General features: G+C 44.4%; 1 protein-coding gene and 1 pseudogene across 6 annotated transcripts in view; both read right to left on the bottom strand.

Moving 5' to 3' along the window:
• The window catches only part of mms22l (MMS22-like, DNA repair protein), a 31,403-nt gene extending 20,762 nt beyond the window's left edge, over positions 1–10,641 (bottom strand). Inside the window, exons 1-13 of one of the 6 annotated variants that reach the window (XM_090229350.1) lie at positions 10,337–10,641; positions 9,829–10,012; positions 8,525–8,650; positions 8,348–8,400; positions 8,072–8,159; positions 7,697–7,874; positions 6,626–6,719; positions 6,263–6,393; positions 2,992–3,105; positions 2,627–2,856; positions 2,368–2,430; positions 2,150–2,269; positions 1,754–1,989 (exon numbers count right to left, since the gene is read on the bottom strand). In XM_090229350.1, the coding sequence (XP_090085476.1) occupies positions 1,754–1,989; positions 2,150–2,242 (329 nt within the window). In that variant the 5' untranslated portion in view covers positions 2,243–2,269; positions 2,368–2,430; positions 2,627–2,856; ... (7 more) ...; positions 9,829–10,012; positions 10,337–10,641. Of the gene's footprint in view, positions 1–1,753; positions 1,990–2,149; positions 2,270–2,367; positions 2,431–2,626; positions 2,857–2,991; positions 3,106–6,262; positions 6,394–6,625; positions 6,720–6,880; positions 7,014–7,696; positions 7,875–8,071; positions 8,160–8,347; positions 8,401–8,524; positions 8,651–9,828; positions 10,013–10,336 lie in introns of those variants that run through there. The other 5 variants (XM_021596411.3, XM_021596415.3, XM_090229351.1 and 2 more) reach the window with 5 other exon arrangements.
• An 8,542-nt stretch (positions 10,642–19,183) lies between these two features.
• Positions 19,184–20,063, bottom strand: LOC149984561 (delta-type opioid receptor-like; annotated as a pseudogene).
• Between the last annotated feature and the right edge of the window lie 2,045 nt (positions 20,064–22,108).

Below are 22,108 nucleotides of genomic sequence, written 5' to 3'. Positions count from 1 at the left end.
GAATGGAGGACGCTTTTCCCATGGTTAATTTTCATGCCAGCAAGGACAGCTAAATTCATGTTGTAAAGTGAAGCGATGTGCTAAATATTAGGATAAGTTGAGAAATAAATAGAGGCCAAGCCTATAGAAAGCTGATGAGATCCTCCTTTTAAGAGGCCATCAAAACAATGTCCTCACGCAATTGCATAGCCTATTTTGAGCAACATGAGCTCTCATTAAGTGTTTGATTTGATTTTCAATCACTTTTGCATTGATGTCAGAGTGAATCGAGGTACAATAGAGTGCTGACGACCAGGCAGTTAGTAGCCTACCAAACTTGCTAATGACCATCAGAGCTTGGAGAAGCTTAGTTACCGTGACCGGAATTTGACTGCGGTCATGACTCGTGACGGTAATATGGTCACCGTAACAGCCCTAACCATGACTGGTTCTAAAGTTTTGCTACATGTTACACGGAGAGAGAGTGAGAGGAGAAGGAAAAAGGTGAGGAAGAGAGGTGTATGGATGATATACATGTGGCAAAAACCTAAGGCAGGAAGAGAGAGTGAGAAGAAGGGAAAGATGAGAAAGAGACATTTCTATTTTTTTATTTAACTAGGCAAGTCAGTTAAGAACAAATTCCTATTTACAACGATGACCTAGGAACAGTGGGTTAACTGCCTTGTTCAGGAGCAGCACGACAGATTTTTACCTTGTCAGCTCGGGGATTCGATCTAGCAACCTTTTGGTTTACTGGCCCAACGCTCTAACCACTAGGCTACCTGCCTAGTGGTTAGAGAAAAGAAAAACAGCAGTGGGAAATGGATTTATAGTTTGTCTGTAACAGGTTGGGAGGCTTTTTCCTGTGTTTTCTGTCTGTCAGACAAACAGTCCGTCTGTGTGTTTGTTTATCCTGGACAGCTTTTTCCGGAGGCAGGCAGATGCTCAAGACTCCCGGCATAAGAGATCAGCGCTCTCCCAGTCGATCCCATTAATGCAGCCACCACAGGCCTCCCACGGAGCCAACGGGAACGCTGCCGGAACGCCGTAAGCACGCCCGGCTCTTCTCGAGGGAACTGGAGCAGAGAGAGAGGGAGAGGGGGTGTTCTAATCTGGACCAGGCCCAGCCCAGTCCGGTCCCTGCCAGCAACCTTCCTGCCGCTGCCCACCCCCATCCGTGCTGGAAAGCAACACGGCTTCGTTAAGGGGAATTAACCGCCATGCTCGTTAGCTAATTAGCCTTCATGTCTGCGGAGCGGCTGAGCACGTTCCAGACAGAGGGAAGTCATTAGGCGGACTTATCCTCCTCGCTAGTGCCCAGCCGGGCTCGTCCCAGGCCACGTTCTGATGTTGGGACCATGGGCTTGGATGGGCTTATTGTCTTTGGTCTCCCCCAGAAAGAGGAGCCATAACTGGGGGAGTTTGGGAAACAGCTGTGGGCTTTATGTGGGGCTCAGTGGGACTAGGCTGGTCTCCACTGGGAGGAGAGGAGAGGCAGGTGGAGGTTCCTCCTGAGACACCTGCTCTCCCTGGGAGTCTGAGCAAATAGCAAAGCCTCAGAGAGGGGCTGTGCCACACCTGGCAGGCACACACACATGCACAGACACGTCAAGATCAAGGCACAGAGAGTCGTGTCTGTGAATGTGGACTCACCTGTATTTCGTATCAACATAATATTGAAGTAAACTAATTTAGCTCCATTTAAAGAGTACCTTAGGGGTTTAACTGGCCTCCTTTTCTGTACCCCATCCCTACAAACACACGCGCGCCTCACCTGCCCTTGATCTGCCTCCAAGGGGCGCCGCCTGCGTTCTCCTGGGCCAGGTAGAGAGCCAGCACTCTGAGGAAGATCTGAAAGGAGTTGGCTGAGCGGTACAGCTGGGTGTGGCCGGAGGAACGAAGGGGGGAGGGGGAGCAGCAGCTTCGGGCCTGGTCCAACAGGGCCAGTGGGGTTCTGCTCACGCTGCCGAGCCCCGACACCCCTAACCAGGGCACTGTGAACAAACCGCTCTGAAGAGAAGGGGAGACAGAGGGGAGAATGTAATTGGGATATTTGGGGGGGATTAATGGGCACATAACTCTGCTGTATATAATAGACATAACATCTCATATACATCAAACATACTGTACATGACATATAGTCCTATAGTGTGTTAGAGGTATTCTTTACCAGGTTTTTGCTGTAGTACTCCCAGAGTGTGGCGACAGTGCCATTGTTAGGTTTCCATAGTAGAGACAGACTCAGGCAGCAGTGGACGTGCATTCTGATCTGGTCCTCCTGTAGCGCTCTCTGCAACACACACAGATCAATCAACAAAACAAATGATAACTGTACACAGAAACCATGCACCCGTCCATAACCCATATCCCCTTTGCGCGAGAGCCTACCTTGGGGTTACAGGTGGACTTGAGCAGCTCACACACAAAACTCCAGTTGTCCTCCAGCTGTTTCTGTGAGACCAGAGCATACATTATATTACCAACAAAAACATACAGTCTAATACGCTTGGGCAAGAAGTTTATATTGCAGGGGATACGATCGGGACAAATCAGGATTTTGACCATTTCAACTATAAATGGAAGACACATTTCAGAAATTCAGCCATATCTGATTAATCAGGGGGGGGGGGGGGGGGAAATCACACACCTTTACAGTTTAGGACATCCCTCCTTATAGCCCCCTAATCTCAGGTAGATTACCCCGTTTTGGAAGGCTCCGTTGTGGCTGTATTGTCCCAGCTCAGCCAAGTGAGTGACAAGCCACCAGGTGAAGCCCAGAGGGTCTTTACAGTGTGTAGGGAGCACACCGTACTGCTCTGCTACAGGCTGGCCACTGATCAGAGACTGCAGCAGTGTGTTCATGTAGTTCCAGAAAGACTGGGGGAAACACACACACGTGCACACACACACAGTTGTAAATAAACACTATGTCAAATTTGATTAATTGCAGATAAAATCCAAATGGTCACCAAATCATAGAGTTACACCAAGTGTGAACGTGTGTATGTTCACCTGTGTGTGTAACACTTTGCTCCTGTGTTCCAGTAAGTGTATAAGTAGTATCCACAGCTCTTTGGTGCAGGTGCAGTAGTAGTGATAGCTGGTCAGGGCCTCAGTAGGCCTTACCTAGAACAGAGGAAAGAGTTAGGAATACCCTCGGAAGAGGCTACCAACTCTTACGGAGATGTAAATGTTGCCTGTAGGTTTTAAATTACCTGTAGGTTTTAAATTACCTATCGATTTCACCCTTTCCAGGCAGTATTATAACCATATGAAAAGTTGTTAGGAATTTTCTTTTTTTGTTTTTCTTCACACCCAACTCTTAGACACAACCGCATTGCTTACATCCGCCATGACAGGCTCATTGTCCACCCTTCCTCACAGAAGCCTGGAAGGGATGAGAAAGCCAAGCCTATGGGTTCGTAGCTTCAACCCCGCAGCACCCACACCAATTGATTAATGGACTGCTGAATGTATTTATTTTTTTTTTGTACCTTGCTTTGTTTGCTCTTTTCACTATTATGTCCATCTCTGATAAGCTGCCAAGGAAAGGGCTGAAAATAGCCTATATTATTATATGTAGCCGTAGGAATAAGGTTCAAGAAATCAATAACTTGCTAACATCAGATAACATTCATATACTAGCTATTTCTGAGAGTCACTTAGATAATTCATTTGATGATACAGCAGTAGCAATACAGGATATAATATTTATAGAAGAGGCAGAAATGCTTATGGGGGAGGTGTTGCTGTATATTCAGAGCCATATCCCTGTAATGCTTACAGATCTCATGTCAAGTGTTATTGAAGTGTTGTGGTTGCAGGTTCACTTGGCACATCTAAAGCATTTTCTTTTGGGGTGTTGCTATAGGCCACCAAGTGTGAACAGTCAGTATCTAAATAATATGTGTGAAATGCTTGATCGTGTATGTGATGTAAACAGAGAGGTCTACCTTCTTGGGGACTTGAGTATTGACTGGTTTTCATCAAGCTGTCCGCTCAAGAGGAAGCTTCTTACTGTAACTAGTGTCTGTAATCTGGTTCAGGTTGTTAATCAACCTACCAGGGTGTTTACAAACACTACAGGAACAAGATCATCCACATGTATCGATCACATTTTTACTAACACCGTAGAACTTTGTTCTAAAGCTGTATCCGTACCCATTGGATGCAGTGATCACAGTATAGTAGTTATATTCAGGAAAGCCAAAGTTCCAACAGCTGGGTCTAAAATAGTGTATAAGAGATCATACAAAAGATTTTGCTGTGACTCTTATGTGGATGATGTTAAAAAATAGTTGTTGGTCTGATGTGATTAATAAGGAGCATCCAGACCCTGCACTTGATGAATTTATGAAATTTCTTCTTCCAATTATTGATAAACATGCACCTATTAAGTGACGGACTGGTAGAACTGTTAAGGCTCCATAGATTGATGAGGAATTGGTTCAAAGAGATGGGGCAAAAGGAGTGGCTAATAAGTCTGGATGTACATCCGACTGGCAGACTTACTGCATATTGATTACTTAATTGGCAAAGTGGTCAACAACGAACTGTGAGCCAAGAAAACAATTAATGAAAGAAAATAATTGCATGTTTTAATTTTGTAAAGTTAGAGTGGGAGAGGTGGACAAATTATTGTTATCGATCAATAATGACAAAACCTGGCATTGACAACTTAGATGGAAAGCTCCTGAGGATGGTAGCTGACTCTATAGACACTCCTATCTGTCATGTCTTTAATCTGAGCCTAGAGGAAAGTCTGTCCTCAGGCCTGGAGGGAAGCCAAAGTAATTCAACTACCCAAGAGTGTTAAAGCAGCCTTTACTGGTTCTAACAGCAGACCTATAAACTTTCTGCTAGCTCTTAGCAAACTGTTGGAAAAAATTGTGTTTGACCAAATACAGTGCTATATCTCTGTAAACAAATTAACAACAGACTTTGAGAATGCTTATAGAGAAGGGCACTCAACATGTACTGCACTGACACAAATGACGATTGAAAGAAATTGATAATAAGAAGATTATGGGAACTGCACTGTTAGATTTCAAGCAGCCTTTGATATTATTGACCATAACCTGTTGTTGAAAAACAAACTTAAGTTATGGCTTTTCAACCTCTGTCATATCGTGGATTCAGAGCTATCTATCTAACAGAACTCAAATGGAAGCTTATCTAATGTCAAACATGTAACGTGTGGTGTACTGCAGGGCAGGTCTCTAAGCCCTCTAATCTTTTCTATTTCTACACATTACCTGCCACTAAACAAAGCATGCATGTCCATGTATGCTGATGATTCAACCATATAAGCATCAGCAACCCCAGCTAATAAAGTCACTGAAACCCTTAAAGAGTTGCAGTCTGTTTTGGAATGGGTGGCCAGTAATGAACTGGTCTTGAACATTTCTAAAACTAAGAGTATTGTATTTGGTAAAAAAATAATTCCCTACGTTCTAGACCTCAGCTGAATCTGGTAATGAATGGTGTGGCTGTTGAACAAGATAAGGAAACTAAATTACTTGGCATTAACTGTCATGGTCAAAACATATAGATGCAATGGTTGTAAAGATGGGGTGAGGTCTGTCCAAAATAAAGAGATGCTCTGCTTTTTTGACACCACACAGAAAAAAGCAAGTTCTGCAGGCTCTAGTTTTGTCTAATCTTGATTATTGTCCAGTCGTGTGGTCCAGTGCTGCACGGAAAGACCTAGTTAAGCTGCAGCTGGCCCAGAACAGAGTGGTACGTCTTGCTCGTAATCATTGTAATCAGAGGGCACAGTCCCCAAATCCAGAACAAATTCAAGAAAGCATACAATATTATAGAGAGACATTATTGCATGGAACTCCGTTCAATCTTATATTGCTCAAATAAACAGCAAACCTGGTTTCAAAAAACAGATGAAGCAACACTTCACGGCACAACGCCTCTCCCCTACTTGACCTAGATAGCTTGCGTGTATGCATTGATATGTAGGCTACATGTGCCTTAAACATTTTATTTTTTTTACGTAGTTTTGTCCTTGAGCTGCTCTTGTCTATTAATGTTCTGTATTATGTCATGTTTCATGTGTACCCCAGGAAGAGTAGCTGCTGCTTTTGCAACAGCTAAATGGGGATCCTAATAAAATACAACAATACACCACCCACCCACAGAGAGATGGGAGCACAGCGTCAGCCATAGTGTGGCGCCCCTGGAACATTCTTAAGGGGTTTGCCTCAAGGCTTACTCAATGGTTAGTGTTGTTAAGGAACACAACACACACGTATAACCCCAAGCACAGTACCTTGCTGTATTTGCTCATGGCCATGCCCGTGAGGTCAGAGAGCAGGTTGCAGAGATGCTCCTCAAACAGGCTGTTGTTGGTCAGGTTCTCCCCTGTCAGGTTCACAAACTGGTGAGCGTACACCACCTGACCTGCAAAGGTCAAACAGACAAATAAGAATGCAGTAGACCTACAATACACTGACAATACCAGCCTGACAACACCCGCCTCAACTTATTTTATTTTTCTCTCTCTTCATATTGTGTATTTCAGATCCGTTTTCGATTTTTACAGTACTGCATATGCAATTTGTTTTGCCTTGGAAGATTACCCTACGACAGGTTAGACGAGATCCTAAATAACAACAAGAAAATCAACACATACCTTGCATCCTCTGCCCCAGCAAGTGGAGAATCTCCAATACTGACCAGTGGATGTCCAGGTGGAGGTGTAACAAATGCCAGGAGGGAGGAAACAGCTGAGGGGAGATATACAGTAAAAGCATAACAGGGTGTATTCACCAGACCTGGGTTCAAATACTTTCAAATATCTAAATTATTTTCACATACTTACAAAATGTAAAGGAACATTTGATGTGTGTGCTTTTCTAATAATGTAACTAATTGAACGAATCCTCACTATCTGCAAGTTGGCAGTACGCCCAGGCCCTTGATTTGAGAACAAAATATCTCAGTTTCAAGGTTTCCGCCTAGACAAGAAGCCTCCTGGGGTGTTGGGTGTTGCCTCGTAGTGTCTGTCACATGCATGACACAGTATTGGTCAGTCACATGAATGAAGCAAATGTTAATGATTAATTAATTATGAATGATGAATAAGCTAAATCATGCAAATATAACTTGTCTGCAGTATATTAGAGAGCTAACGGGACTTCCCCAGGTAGAGCTCCTGATCGACATGTATACTTGGTGAATTGAGTTGGTTGGAACCTCTCCAGGGCGCTGATGATAAAAAATGATTAATTAAAGATTGACTTTGAGTGTCCCTGTGTAGAATTCCACAACAGAAGTAAGTATTGAGATATATTTGAATAGTTGAATAGTAGTTGAATATTTTCATGTATTTGGAAATACACTTGGAAAGTATTTGAAAAACTTAAATCCACCGACTCAAATACACTCTCATGCATTTAACCCAGGTATTTGAAAATAGCCTTTGAAATAAGTATTTGAACATACTGTCAAATTGAAATAAGTATTTGAACATACTGTCAAATACAATTTGGCAGACTATTTGTTTTTAACATTCAAATACTCAAATAAAAATAATAGTTTTTTTGGCTGTGTATTTGAATATTCTGTGTATTTGAATATTGAAATACACAGAAAAATTATATTAAATACCAGATACTCAAATACACATATTTGAACCCAGGTCTGGTATTCACTCACAATATTCATGCTGTGTGTGTGTGTGTGTGGGGGGGGGGGGGGCTACCTTGCCCTGGTGCTGTATGGTGAGGGCACTCTGGATGTTGGCTGGCAGGTCTTTGAGGCGCCCTATGAGGAGGGTGACCCCAAAGAGCTCCTCCAGCAGAGCAGAGGGTAGCTGAGCCTCCAGCTCCACATAGGGGTGACAGGGGCCCTCCTCCAGGGAACAGGTGGGCTCCAGGTACCTGCAGGGTGCAGAGGTCACATAGGGAATCACAGAAAAGTCAGGTGTCAGACCTGAATGCTGATCCTTTGACCTTTTAAACAAAAAACAAATCCTTACACTGTTTTACTGGAATATGTATATGCCTAGTAAATATAGCCTATGCCCTAGGCCAGGAACAGTCAGTGAGAATCAGTAATAACTGACCAGCAGCATTACCTGTATAGGAAGACTTTGACATATTGGAGAAACAGCACACATTGTTGCCTAAGGTCTTCTGCCTCATAATGGAGGCTGCTGGCTTGGCCTGAAACATAGCATTGTCAAGTACATACAGTACAACGAAAACAGTATAAGATTTCCCCATTACAACAACCCAGAAAAATAAAATCCAACCACCACCATACCAAATCTAATCACTTCACACTTGGTTATTACCACAAAGCTTTCTCAAATCAAACCATGAGCAGCAAGGTACACATTAAGTTAGCTTACCAAAGTCATGAGAGCTGGACTGCACCAGGGTCTCTAATTTAAGAAGCTTTTGCCTGAAAGGTGACAACAAATTGTGACATACTGACCTCAAAACCCTGAGAATGAGAGACAGTGAGGCAGTTCTACATAGTCTGAAATAAATGAATGACACTCCACATTATCTGTCTGTATTCCCACCTGAATAGGCCAAACAAAAGCTTGGTAGATTCCACCAGAGCGGTCTCTGTCACCCATGGGAAACCAAAGATATCCACTGTGTCATCTTCGTAGTCTGCAGGGGCTGGGGCCAGACGTAACAGCAGCCTATGGAAGACAATAGTAACTTAGATCTGCTGCAGCCTAAAAGACACTGAAGACAGGGAGTTTTCCCTCAAACAATATTGTCGGTAATGATTCTGTTGTATTATAACAAGGTCAACATATTATTATTTCTGTCCACTGTTGTCAGCTGTCCAATCTGACGATCGTTTGAGTTACTATGCGTCACATTCGGTATGCAAGTCCCACCTATTTCCTGGATCATGTCCTGTTATTGAATGGCCTTCAAGATTATATTGTCAAATTCATGAAAACTCAGTAATTTAAGATATATATTATATTTGTATTCTTGGAATAATTTACTCAATCAATCACAAATCTTCATGAAAGGCATCAGGTAGAAGTCAATTAATCTACAAATACTAATATAATTTTACATATCTTAAATTACTGCGTTTTCATGAATTTGACAATATAATCTTGACAATATAAATGCAACATGCAACAATTTCAAATATTTTACTGGGTACCAGTTCATATAAGGAAATCAGTCAATTTAAATAAATTATTACAGACAGAAATACTCCTCAGTACTTTTTTTATTCAGTGTATAATCTACTCTACTGTATAAGAGTAGAGACATTACATTAGGCACTTGCCATGACACGTGACAAAACACCGATCGATTCATGTATCATGTCCCAGTGTTTTTGAATGGCCTTCAAGAATACATAATACATTTTAAAAAGCAGTCATTTAAGATATGTAAAAAATTATATTTGTATTAGTGGATTAATTTACTCAAACAGAAATCTTAATGAAAGGCATCAGGTAGAAGTCAATTAATCCACAAATACTAATATAATTTTACATACATCTTAAACAACCACTTTTTTATTAATTCGATTTTATATTCTTGAAGTCCATTCAAAAACACTGTGGGACACAATCCATGAAGTAGGCGGGACTTTCCTTCTGTATTTACCATGACAAGTACCTAATGTAATGTCTCTGTACTCTTATACAGTAGATTATACACTGAATAAAGGAGTACTGAGGAGTATTTCTGAATGTAATAATTCATTTAAATTGACTGATTTCCTTATATGAACTGGTACTCTGTAAAATATTTTAAATTGTTGCATTGTTGCATTTATATTTTTGTTCAGTATAATATTAGCCTGCCAAGATATGCCTTAGCAGTGTGCTCATAGAGACGTTACCGTTTCAGGGAGCCCCTGCCAATATAACCGTCAGATGACAGTGGCCGGGTGTCATCCCGACCCGGGTCAGATGCACAGGAGAAACAGGGTGGCAGGGCTGGGGTCAGCTCACACTGGCTTTCCCCTGCGAAGGGTGACACCGGCGGGGTCAGCGACTGGCTGATGTCCTCTTCCATTGTCTTCACTTTAGAGAAGCGACATTAAAGACACAATCTGTCATTTCAACAGTCTGGCCATGGCACTTTGGTTGGGAAGATGAGAAATAGGGCTCGGGAAGTGTACAATTCATAGTTAGAGCTTACTGTTAGTAAGTTACGTGCAGGGAATGACAATCAATGTTTTATCAATATAATCGTTTTTGAAACGATACAAATGACAACATAAACAATTAAACAACACATCTATAAAAACGTACACGTAGTTAGCCAAGTTAGCCTTGTAATCTTACAGGGCTAATGTTGGCCAACTTCTAACGTTACTTAGCTAGCTAGTTCCCTGAAATACTAACGTTTGATTTGTATAACTAACTCCTTGTTCTATCTGCGCCGTGGTTCACTAGTACGAGTCTTGACTTTATGCCCTGTCGAGAATAACATCGTCAAAAACACCTACATTAGCAGCACTGTTGAATAAACTGCAGTTACACCATTAAATGAAAAGCCAAGTAAAAAAAAACAGCTTGGTGTGGTTAACGAGCTAGCTTAAATCCAGACGAAATCCTGGAATCCTTTCTGAACGCTCTGTCTGGTGTTTTCACTTCCGCCTGTCTCTCCCGCGCAAAAGGAGCACATGCGCAAAGTCGGCACTGCGACCGATATCTCCGGGATAATTGGTACGAAGTTCTGTCGAGAGGAGTGACGTAGCTGCTAAATTGTAGCAAATACGTTACAGTTATCATTCGATTGATTTAAAAAAACAAGATTACAAAATAATGATACGCATTTATTTTTTTACATTTTATTTCACCTTTATTTAACCAGGTAGGCAAGTTGAGGACAAGTTCTCGTTTACAATTGCGACACATACAACAACACAGAGTTACACATGGAGTAAAACAAACATGCAGTAGAAAACTAAGTCTATATACAATGTGAGCAAATAAGGTGAGATAAGGGAGGTAAAGGCAAAAAAAAGGCCATGGTGGCGAAGTAAATACAATATAGCATGTAAAACAATGGTAGATTTGCAGTGGAAGAATGTGCAAGGTAGAGATAGAAATAATGGGGTGCAAAAGAGCAAGATAAATGAATACATTATGGGGGGAGGTAGTTGTTTGGGCAAAATTATAGATGGGCTATGTACAGGTGCAGTAATATGTGAGCTGCTCTGACAGCTGGTGCTTAAAGCTAGTGAGGGAGATGTGTTTCCAGTTTAAGAGATTTTTGTAGTTCGTTCCAGTCATTGGCAGCAGAGAACTGGAAGGAGAAGGAATAATTGGTTTTTGGGGGTGACCAGAGAGATATACCTGCTGGAGCACGTGTCACAGGTGGGTGCTGCTATGGTGACCAGCGAGCTGAGATAAGGGGGGACTTTACCTCGCAGGGTCTTGTAGATGACCTGGAGCCAGTGGGTTTGGCGACGAGTATGAAGCGAGGGCCAGCCAACGAGAGCGTACAGGTCGCAGTGGTGGGTAGTATATGGGGCTTTGGTGACAAAATGGATGGCACTGTGATAGACTGCATCCAATTTATTGAGTAGGGTATTTGAGGCTATTTTGTGAATGACATTGCTGAAGTTGAGGATTGGTAGGATGGTCAGTTTTACAAGGGTATGTTTGGCAGCATGCGTGAAGGATGCTTTGTTGCGACTTTGGATTGGAGATGTTTGATGTGAGTCTGTGTAACAGTATAACTTTAAACCGTCCCCTCGCCCATACCCGGCCGTGAACCAGGGACCCTCTGCACACATCAACAACAGTCACCCACGATGCATCGTTACCCATCGCTCCACAAAAGCCGCGGCCCTTGCAGAGCAAGGGGAACCACTACTTCAAGGTCTCAGAGCGACATCACCGATTGACATCACCGATTGAAACGTTATTTAACGCGCACCACCGCTAACTAGCTAGCCGAGAGTTTACAGTCTGTCAGCTCAGATTTGAATTTGCAACCTTTCAGTTACTAGTCTAACGCTCTAACCACTAGGCTGCCCTGCTGCCCCAGCACTGAATTAGCCCATGTCATCTAACATTTTTATATTGGTAAATTAGTCTAGTGGCCAGCTATCTAAATGTAGTAATCATGGTCGAATTACCATCCGAGGGCCCCCATTGATTTTGTCAGTCAAACTCACTCAGATATCATATTAAAAACAACAAATATTTCTCTCCACCCTATGACAAAATGTGTAGAATTGCAGAGAAATTGCAAAAACATATCTGTCCCATGGCAAAATGTGTAGAATTGCACAAAATTAACTGAAACTTAAAAAACAACAACAGGGGGATGGTAATTGTTTTCTCGCAATGTGGTTTGGTGTGGTGGGGTCGGGGGTTATGCAGATGTGGGTACACACATCCTCGAGCAACTGCGGCCCTTCATGATGAGTTCATGTTTTTCTGGCCCCCACCTCCATCAAAGTTGACAATATCCCTGGTATAGTTGATGTAATGCATTTTATTTGTATGTCATTTGTAGCCTTGTATGAAAGTCACGTCCTATGCCCTTCCTTCCCCGACAGTCCGTCTCTTGGTGTCCCCGTCTCATTAAAAACAGTACAACAGTGAAATAAAACTGGACCCAGGTTAACCCTAATTTCCATATGCAGATCTGCCTGTGCGAAATGGTGTCTCGCCATCTCACCACGCTTGCATTCAAATGCATATTCACATATTTTCTAAAATAATTTTTGACAGGAGCAGAATGTTGTTGTTTGCTGGAGTAGTTTGTGACGGGATTTAATTCGCTTTCGTTTGGATACATGCTCGAGATCTAGGGAATCAATAGGCTAGATAAATCTACATACAACCGTGTGTTCATACCACTGGGCGAATTTGTATGAATATCCCCCTATACACCACAGGTAGAGACAATAAAGAAGACCGAGAGACATTGAATTGGATTTGTTTGCTTTGTTAGGCAACGAATATGTGTTACATAACATCAAGAGATCCAGACCCAAAAGCAAGCACACATAGTTGTCTTGGATGTGAAGGTAGGTTCCATCATTTCTGCTAACCTTTCTTTGGAGAGAGGGGAGGGCAATTTCAACGTGTGTATATTAATAAATCCCCTTCCTACAAGGGAGTGGGTAACTTAAGTCTTTCCAAATGGTTCATTATGTTCTGAGATGCTCAGTTGTGAGATGAATTCTGTAGTTTTATTGTGAGATCAATTCTGTCATTTTATTCAGGGACATTTCTGGCTATTTTTTGGTGTACCTAAGCGGAATTTGTTAAGGGGGGCCCACTTTCCGGGAAAAACATTAGGCAGCACTAGTAACATTTTACAGTTTTATTAAAGCTAATGTATGCAATTCCACACCTTTTTCCATGGGACAGAGAGAAAATGTTGCAGTTTTAATACTAATTTCCTGCAATTCTGCACATTTTTTATATGGGGTTGAGATAATTATTTTCAGTTTTTCATCAAATGTCTTGCAGTTCTATACGTTTTGCCATTGGATGGAGAAAACATGTTGCCATTTTAAAGCTCATTTCCTGCAGTTCTACATATTTTGCCATGACTTATGCCATGTTCATATGATGTCTGAGTGAGAATAACTAACAAAATCAATGGGGGCCCCCTTGAGTTCAGGGCTCCTGGGCACATGCGTGCCTTGCGTGCCCAGACAGTAATTTGGGCATGATTACTACAAGATTTTCACTGCTGGCTAGACTAACTTACCTAGCAATCTATCAAATGTTAGCTGACATGGACTAATTGAGTGACAGTGACTGACATAACTGCCCCCTAGCTGCCTCTTATTAACCCACCATAATATTGGCCTGGAAACGGCATTGATTTGATTATTATTAGTTATTATTATTGCATTATTTAGTCCAATTTATTATATAGGGCTACTGTATTGCCACCTTGGTGCAGGTCAGGGGAAGCTCGGCGGGTTGCTGGAGGCCTGGTGATGAGGCTGAGGCTGGAGCGAGAGGGGTTGAGACAGGGTAAGCAGGTCCGGAGGGAATCCAAGGGAGTAGTAGAGTGGGGAATCCAGGACAGAGTAGCAGGATGATGAGACATGGGACAGGAGACAGGGACCAGAGTCAGATCGGGCAGAACTGTAGCGGAGAATATATCAGCGTCAGGCAGGGAAACAGGATCTGAAAAGTAACAAATAGCTAGAAGCGTAGACTGACTGAGCAGAGATTACGATCTGGCAGCGTGGAAGTGGCAGGGCTGAGTATTTGTAGAGGTCTTGATTATGGAACAGGTTGCAGCTGGTGGGTGTCTGCTCTGACTCCAGCACACTTGTCTCTGCCCACACATTCACACACACACACACAGAGAGAGAGGGAGAGGGAGAGAGTACTGGGGGATGCATAGAGAAAATGCGTATTGATGTGGAAATTAGTTGAGGCAACTGATAAGAGTGTCTCCTGAGTGGAGGAAGCTAAACTGTTAGCAGCATGCTGACCCCCATTACGGCGCTGCTAACAGCTTAGCTTCCTCCACTGCTTAACTACCCTATGCTGGACTCGAACCAAGTAGCCTCTGTTTTACAAAACAGGTAACCGTCCTCCTTGGCACTGTGCAAACCAATTGAGCCATACAAAAGGGACCCCTTGGATGGCTCCATTGACGACATTTCAAGACAGGTGTGGAGGGAGCTTACGGTACATTCTTAACTCCGTTACATTCACCCCTTCTAAACTCGCTAGACAGCGAGCAACCCCGACCGTTGAGAGAAGGCCAACTGTCGATCCGGGTCACGTCACCACCGTAACGGGGCTCAGCGTGCTGCTAAAAGCATAGCTGCCGCCACTGTCTGACTGCCCCATACTGGGCTCGGTATCAGGTTTAAAGGTAAGACCCAGATGCAGACTGTGTCGGAGGAACAATGTTTATTACAGCAACAGGGCAGGCAAACAACTGGTCAAGGCAGGCAGGGGTCAGTAACCAGAGTAATGGGGGAAAGGTACTGGGTACTGAGGCCTGGGTCCAGGATGTCCCTGGCGGGGACCCAGCTCCTCTCCTCCGGGCCATAACCCTCCCAGTCAACCAGGTACTGGAATCCCCTGCCCCGAGGTTGAACCTTCAAGGGACGCCTCACCGTGTAAGCCGGTTGGCCCTCGATGAGATGAAAGAGAGGGGTGGACCTGGAAACAGGAGACAAAGGGCTGTGAGACATGGGTTTAACTCTGGACACATGAAAGGTGGGATGTATACAAAGGGTACGGGGCAACAGAAGATGAACAGCAGAGGGGCTAATCATTTTGGCAATGGGCAACAGGCCTATAAACCTGGGGGAGAGCTTGCGGGATTCCACCCGGAGGGGCAGATCCTGGGTGGATAGCCATACCATCTGCCCTTGTCGTCGATACCAGGAGGTGGTCTTGAGGAGGGCCGACCGGGCTCCTGGGCAAAAGGAACATCTGGGCAGAAGGAATGCCAACTTCTTCCTCCTGCTCGGGGAAGAGCAGGGGCTGGTACCCCAGGGAACACTCAAAAGGAGACAGGCCCGTGGCAGATCAGGGAAGGGTGTTGCGGGAGTATTCCGACCCACACCAGCGTTCCATAGATCCAGCTTGGAAAACACAGTGGCCCCCTGGAGCAGCTCGGATGCCGAGGAGATGAGTGAGAACGGGTAGCGGTTCTTCACCGTTATGTCACTGAGTCCCTGGTAGTCGATGCACGGGCGCAGGGTCTTGTCCTTCTTCTCCACAAAGATGAACCCTGCGCCGGAGGGAGAGGACAAAGGACGTATAAATCCTGCAGCTAAGGAGTCCACAATGTAGGTGTCCATGGCCTTGGTCTCCGGTCCTGACAGCAAGTACAGTCGTCCCCGGTCGGAGTGTTGAACACCTCCTGAAGGACCTGGTACTCCTCGGGAATGGCGGAGAGGTCCGGGGCACCTTCCGAGCCCCCAGGAAGACGCCCCAGGGCAGGTTGAGCTGACTTCAGACACTGGGCGTGGCAGAATGGCCTCCAGCCCATGATGCCACCAGTAAACCATTTGATGAGCAGGAATTGAATAGTCTCACTGTGATTCCCTGACATCGTAGTTTGATGGGAGTGGTAATATGAGTGACCAGGCATATTGAGCGCCTGTCCAGTGCTCTAATATCCATGGGAGTGGAGAGGGGCCAAGTGGGAATGTTCAGCTCGGAAGCCAGGATAGCATCCAAAAAACTCTCATCGGCCCCAGAGTCAATGAGAACCCAGAGAGATTTAGACTGGCTTCCCACAGCAGAATGGTATGAACAGGGGTGTGAGCAAGGGAAGAATATGGCCCACCAGAGTACTCGCTCCTACCAGTGAGCCTGATCTCTTTAAAGGACAATAGGACACAAAATGACCAAGAGTCCCGCAATACAGACAACTCTTTGTGTTGATCCTGTATTGCCATTCCCCTGGCGATAGCACAGCTTTACCTAGTTGCATAGGCTCGGGAAGCGGTGACTCAGCCGTCTTCGGCGACTCTCATGGAAGGTCGGGAAGCCTCGGGTTCTCTTGGCAACTGGGACTTCCCGGGATGACTCCTTGGGAGGAGATGGCGACGTGTATCTGGCCCGGGTCTGCTGGGTCAGGCATGGCTCATACTATCAGGTTTGAAGGTAAGAACAATGTTTATTACGGCAAAAGGGCAGGCAAACAACAGGTCAAGGCAGGCAGGGGTCAAAATCCAGAGTAGTCGGGAAAAAGAGAGACTGGGGAGAAGCATGAGCTGAGACAAAAACCGCTGGTTGACTTGACAAACAAGATGAACTGGCAACAGACAACAGAGAAGACATAAATACACAGGGGATAATGGGGAAGATCTGGGGTGACACCTGGAGTGGGGTGGAGACAATCACAAAGACAGGTGAAACAGATCAGGGTGTGACACTCGGGGGATCTACAGATACTGTTTGTCATGCTCAAGGAATGAGCAGCATTGTTTTTTTTTATGTTTACAGCAACAAGTCTGGTCTACAAGTTAACACCCTGGCAGTGCTGTGTGACCTATAGCCTGACCTGTGAAAATCATGTCCAATTCTACCATGAACTCTCTTTAAAAAAAAATGCTTTAAAAAAAAAAAGAGTCCCGTGTAGTTCGTACCTTATAATGACTTAATGAGCTATATTTTCCTTCAATTGGTCTGCACCGAAGAATATCTCCTCATTGTGTTGAGCATAGTGGTAGTCACTTTTATCTCTGCTTGATCAATTAACCTGGAATTTTGTGGAACTCTGCTTGATCAACTAACCTGGAATTGTGTCATGTTAAAGGGAAACAGTAACTGTTTCTTGGAAATAAAGTACTTTTTCACTTGTTAGTGAACTGACGTCCTCCTGCAACCAACATGGGAGACATGTGGACGCAAACGCATGTTGATGGAGAAATGAGTTGGGGCAACTGATGAGTGCGTTCTGATATAACCCTGTTTGTCTGCGTGACACATCTTACACAGGCTATGAAAACAACCTCATGCTATAGCTAGAACTGTGTGGGTGTGAGTGTGAATCCCAATATCCACAGTCATTTATGTGATCAGCATAAGCATAAAAGAGAAAATTAACCCACCATCATTTTGGCTTACTCCTCACCTTACCAAACAGTTATGTCAAACTGATGTGTAACAACACAACACCCCTGCCAAATACTCTCTCTTCTACTTTCAACGGAGAAGGAAGTGTTTGCAATGGAAGTCTGATTTAAATATCATGCCCAAATCATCTCAAAAATATTTTTGGGCATGAAAGCAATATCAATGAATCAATCAAGCCTATTTATAAAGCTCTTTTTACATCAGCCCGTTGTCACAAAGTGCTATACAGAAACCCAGCCTAAAACCTCAAACAGCAAGCAATACAGATGTAGAAACACGGTGGCTAGGAAAAACTCCCTAGAAAGGTAGGAACCTAGGAAGAAACCTAGAGAGGAACCAGGCTCTGAGAGGTGGCCAAGGTGGTCCTCTTCTGGCTGTGCCGGGTGGAGATTATAACAGAACATGGCCAAGATATTGAAACGTTCATAGATGACCTGCAGGGTCAAATAATAATAATCACATTGGTTGTAGAGGGTGCAACAGGTCAGCACTTCAGGAGTAAATGTCAGTTGGTTTTTCACAGCCGATCATTCAGAGTTAGAGACAGCAGGTGCGGTAGAGAGAGAGAGTCGAAACAGCAGGTCTGGGACAAGGTAGCACGTCCGGTGAACAGGTCAGGGTTCCATAGCCGGAGGCAGAACAGTTGAAACTGGAGCAGCAGCACGACCAAGTGGACTGGGGACAGCAAGGAGTCATCAGGCCAGGTAGTCCTGGTGCATGGTCCTAGGGCTCAGGTACTCTGAGAGAAGAGAAAGAGAAAGAGAATGAGAGAGATAATTAGGAGCCTACTTAAATTCACACAGGACACCGGATAAGACAGGTGAAATACTCCAGATATAACAGACTGACACTAGCCCCCTGACACAAACTATTGCAGCATAATTACTGGAGGCTGAAACAGGATGGGTCGGGAGACACTGTGGCCCCGTCCGACTATACCTACTTTGCCAAAGCACAGCCCCCACACCACTAGAGAGATATCTTCAACCACCAACTTATTACCCTTCGACAAGGCCGAGTATAGCCCACGAAGATCTTCCCCACGGCACGAACCAGAGGGGGGCGCCAACCCGGACAGGAAGATCACGTCAGAGACTCAAGTGACGCATCCCTCCTAGGGATGGAATGGAAGAGCACCAGTCAGCCAGAATCCCAGTGGAGTGAGGGGAACAGGCCAGGCAGAGACAGCAAGGGTGATTCGTTGCTCCAGTGCCTTTCCGTTCACCTTCACACCCCTGGGCCAGACTACACTCAATCATAGGACCTACCAAAGAGATGAGTCTTCAATAAAGACTTAAAGGTCGAGACCGAGTCTGCTTCTCTGATATAGATAGGCAGACCATTGCATAAAAATGTAGCTCTATAGGAGAAAGCCCTGCCTCCAGCTGTTTGCGTAGGAGGCCTGAGTCTTGTGACCGTAGCGTACGTGTACTGTAGGTACGTACGACAGGACCAAATATTAATATATTTAAACATGATTTTAAGCTTTACAAAAACATAAACAATGCGTACATGTCCTTTGTTTTCTGGGGTGGTTATTGTAATTTAGTACTGTTGTGCTAATCTCAATAAGGTACAGTATTTATATGTCATATTTGCCTTATCAAGGGGAATATTTCAATAATTGAAATTACTAATGAGTGACCTGAAATCTTACAGATTGTGACTACTCTTGGTCACTACCTGACTGTCACTTCTCTGTGCTCTCTGGGTGTTTCTGGGGGCAAAGGCATAGAGGAATGGATCCAAGCTGCTGTTGATGAAGACCAGAGATCCATCAATCCTACAATTTTCCTCCCAGAACACTCTCAGAGCCTTATTCTTTGCCAAGATGGCCGTCACTCCCAGCACATTCATGACACGGTGAGGAGTCCATAGAACGATGAAGGACCCAACGATGAGGCTCACTAATCGGGTCGTCCTGGGGCTTCTGAAGAAAGCAGTTTGGTTCCCCCTTTGCCGGAGGCGGATATAGGCTGTGGCCATGATGAAGAACGGAACTACAAACGCCAGGAGAGTCTACAGGAGCAACACAGCCACCAGCACAGCCACCATCGGACCCATCCATTTATCACCCTCCTTCTCATCCTGCACCATTACCCCATAAGGGATGGACCCCAGCTGCCCCAACACAGTACAACCAGTAGCCCCCTCTCCTTTGCCACTCCCAGTCTGGCCCAGCTGTAGAAATGCACTACCTGGAGGTAGCGCTGGATGCTCAGAAGTGTGACAGTCAGCAGACCGGTACAGATACTGCAGTAGAAAAAGTACATGTTGAGCTGACAGAGCACTAGACCCAGGCTCCAGGTGAAGACTAGGTTGTAGATTCGCAAAGGTAGGGTAAAGATGCAGCCGAGTTCAACATCAGTTTCCGGCTCAAACTGGATAGATCTTGGTCCGACGGAGGACGACTATAACTGCTGTTTCTGGGAATACCGAGCAGGCAGTACAAAGACAAGGCCACGCCAGGAGGCAGACCCCAGACGGAGGGATTAGAGGTGGAGTTAAAGGTGGAAGAGTTAACTTGTTCCATTTCAACCAGTAGGGCAAGCTGACCGGTCAACTGGCTCTCAGTAAAGTGAAACCCAGATATGTCACATGGGGTAAAAACCTAGCAATATTTTCTGAAAGTTCGCTAATTGTAATTGCAGAAGCTCGCTCGTCATGTTACAAGGAAAATAAGGAAGGAGGTCCTTAGAGGTTTACGGAACTCAACATTTTACTATGAAATACAGAGTTATTTTAAGGATGGAAGAACTGAATGTGGCACATTCAGAATTGATCAAACCACAGCTCCATGGGTTAAGGTTCTCCAACCCTATGTTCCATTAAGTACGTAAGATTCAGTGTTTTTAAATCTACCCACTGGTTCTGAAACGGTACAAAAATGCAAATGATTTGCTAATGCATAGGTCCCATCCCATTATCTTCAGAGCAATAAACAATGTAAGAATTCCCCCCCTATTTACCATGTTTTAAATGTCATGCCCTATCATCTAAAAATTATTGTATACTAAGTCAATCCATTTAAGAGATGATTTCGGAAAGAAAGCATGCTTAACAGGGGAGCTACAGATATGTTGTGCTCAAGGAATGAGCAGCATTGTTTTTTTTGTACTGAGTACAGTAACAAGTCTGGTCTACAAGTTAACATCCTGGCAGTGTTGCGTGACCTATAGCCTGACCTCTGGAAATCATGTTCAATTCTACTACAAACTCTCTTTAAAAACGCTCTTTAAAAAAATGAGTCCCATATAGTTAGTGCCTCATAATGACTTTGCATAATGAGCTATATTCTCCTTCTTCATTGGGTCTCCTCCAAAATAGATCTCCTCATTGTGCTGAGCATAGTGGTAGTCACTTTTATCTCTGGTAAAGCCCTGTGGCCTCTGCTTGATCAATTAAACGCCTGAAAGGCCTTTCTCCCCGGGCCCTTTCATCCTTCCGCCTAGGAGGGATAGAAAGAAATCAGTCTTTCCAAGCCGATATGCAGGACGGAAATAAGTAGTTTGCCTCTAAAAATGTACAGGTGCTTTACCAGCGTCGCAGTAGGCCCCCAGGCCGCATCTGCATTCGGTTTGCTGCTGCCGGTACGCCATTTGCTCCACGACCTATCTGGCCCCTTGTTCAGCCTGCCTGTGCCTGGGGCCTGCTGACATAGGGGGCGTACTGTACGGCTCGGCTCCTCCAGCTCCACACAGGGATTGACTAGGGCTAAGTCCCCTGGCGATGTTATTGATTTCAGCTAGGGTATTCTTACTGTAGATTGGGCCTGAGTGATGGTGTAGATTTGAACCACGATGGTCCTATTGCTGGGGTAGTTTGGGGAGCAGTGTGGGTAGCCGTTTTCATATGGCTGACTGTTGAGTGTTTTGAAGGGAGCTGATGTGAAAGAGGATGTGAAGGAGGAAGAGCATAACCCGAGCGATGTGTTCATCATCGCTCAGTGAATATAGAGGGATACATCGAAATGGCAGCGATAAAGAACAAACATTTGTTTTAAATGTAATAGTCTAAGTAAGCTACTAGGTAACCATTTCTTTCTAAGATGTTTTGTTTGTTAACGTGAGGCAGCAACAGTTCAGACTCGGTCAGAGGTTCAGATTCAGTCAGGTGCGAAACATCTGTATATATTTTACCGTGCAGGCGGTGAAGAAGGCTGGATCCAGATGGGTTATTTACAAAATATACAGTATGGACAGTATATGAAAAAGAATCACTTTTCTTGTTACCTCAAACACAGGGAAAAATGGGGAAAATGCCCATAAACACACATCTGAATTGTATATGGCAGAGCTGTATACATGCATGTTACCTTACAAGCAGCTCTCCCAAAATAAGGAGAACGAGGAAAGGACCTGCCTAACCTGGCATAAACCATTCACGCCTTTACAGGTGTATTCTCAATGAACAGGGCAGAAATTTGACGAACTGACTTGTTGGAAAGGTGGCATCCTATGACGGAGCCACGTTGAAAGTCACTGAGCTCTTCAGTAAGGCCATTCTACTGTCAATGGTTGATTGCATGGCTATGTGCTTGATTTTATAGCCGAATCCACTCATTTGAAGGGGTGTCCA

The sequence above is a fragment of the Oncorhynchus mykiss genome, chromosome 3 (assembly GCF_057628025.1).
Source record: "Oncorhynchus mykiss isolate SJ-2025 chromosome 3, ASM5762802v1, whole genome shotgun sequence".
NCBI classification, from domain to species: domain Eukaryota; kingdom Metazoa; phylum Chordata; class Actinopteri; order Salmoniformes; family Salmonidae; genus Oncorhynchus; species Oncorhynchus mykiss.
The sequence above is the reverse complement of the archived record's forward strand: the minus strand, read 5'-3'. Positions and strand labels throughout refer to the sequence as shown.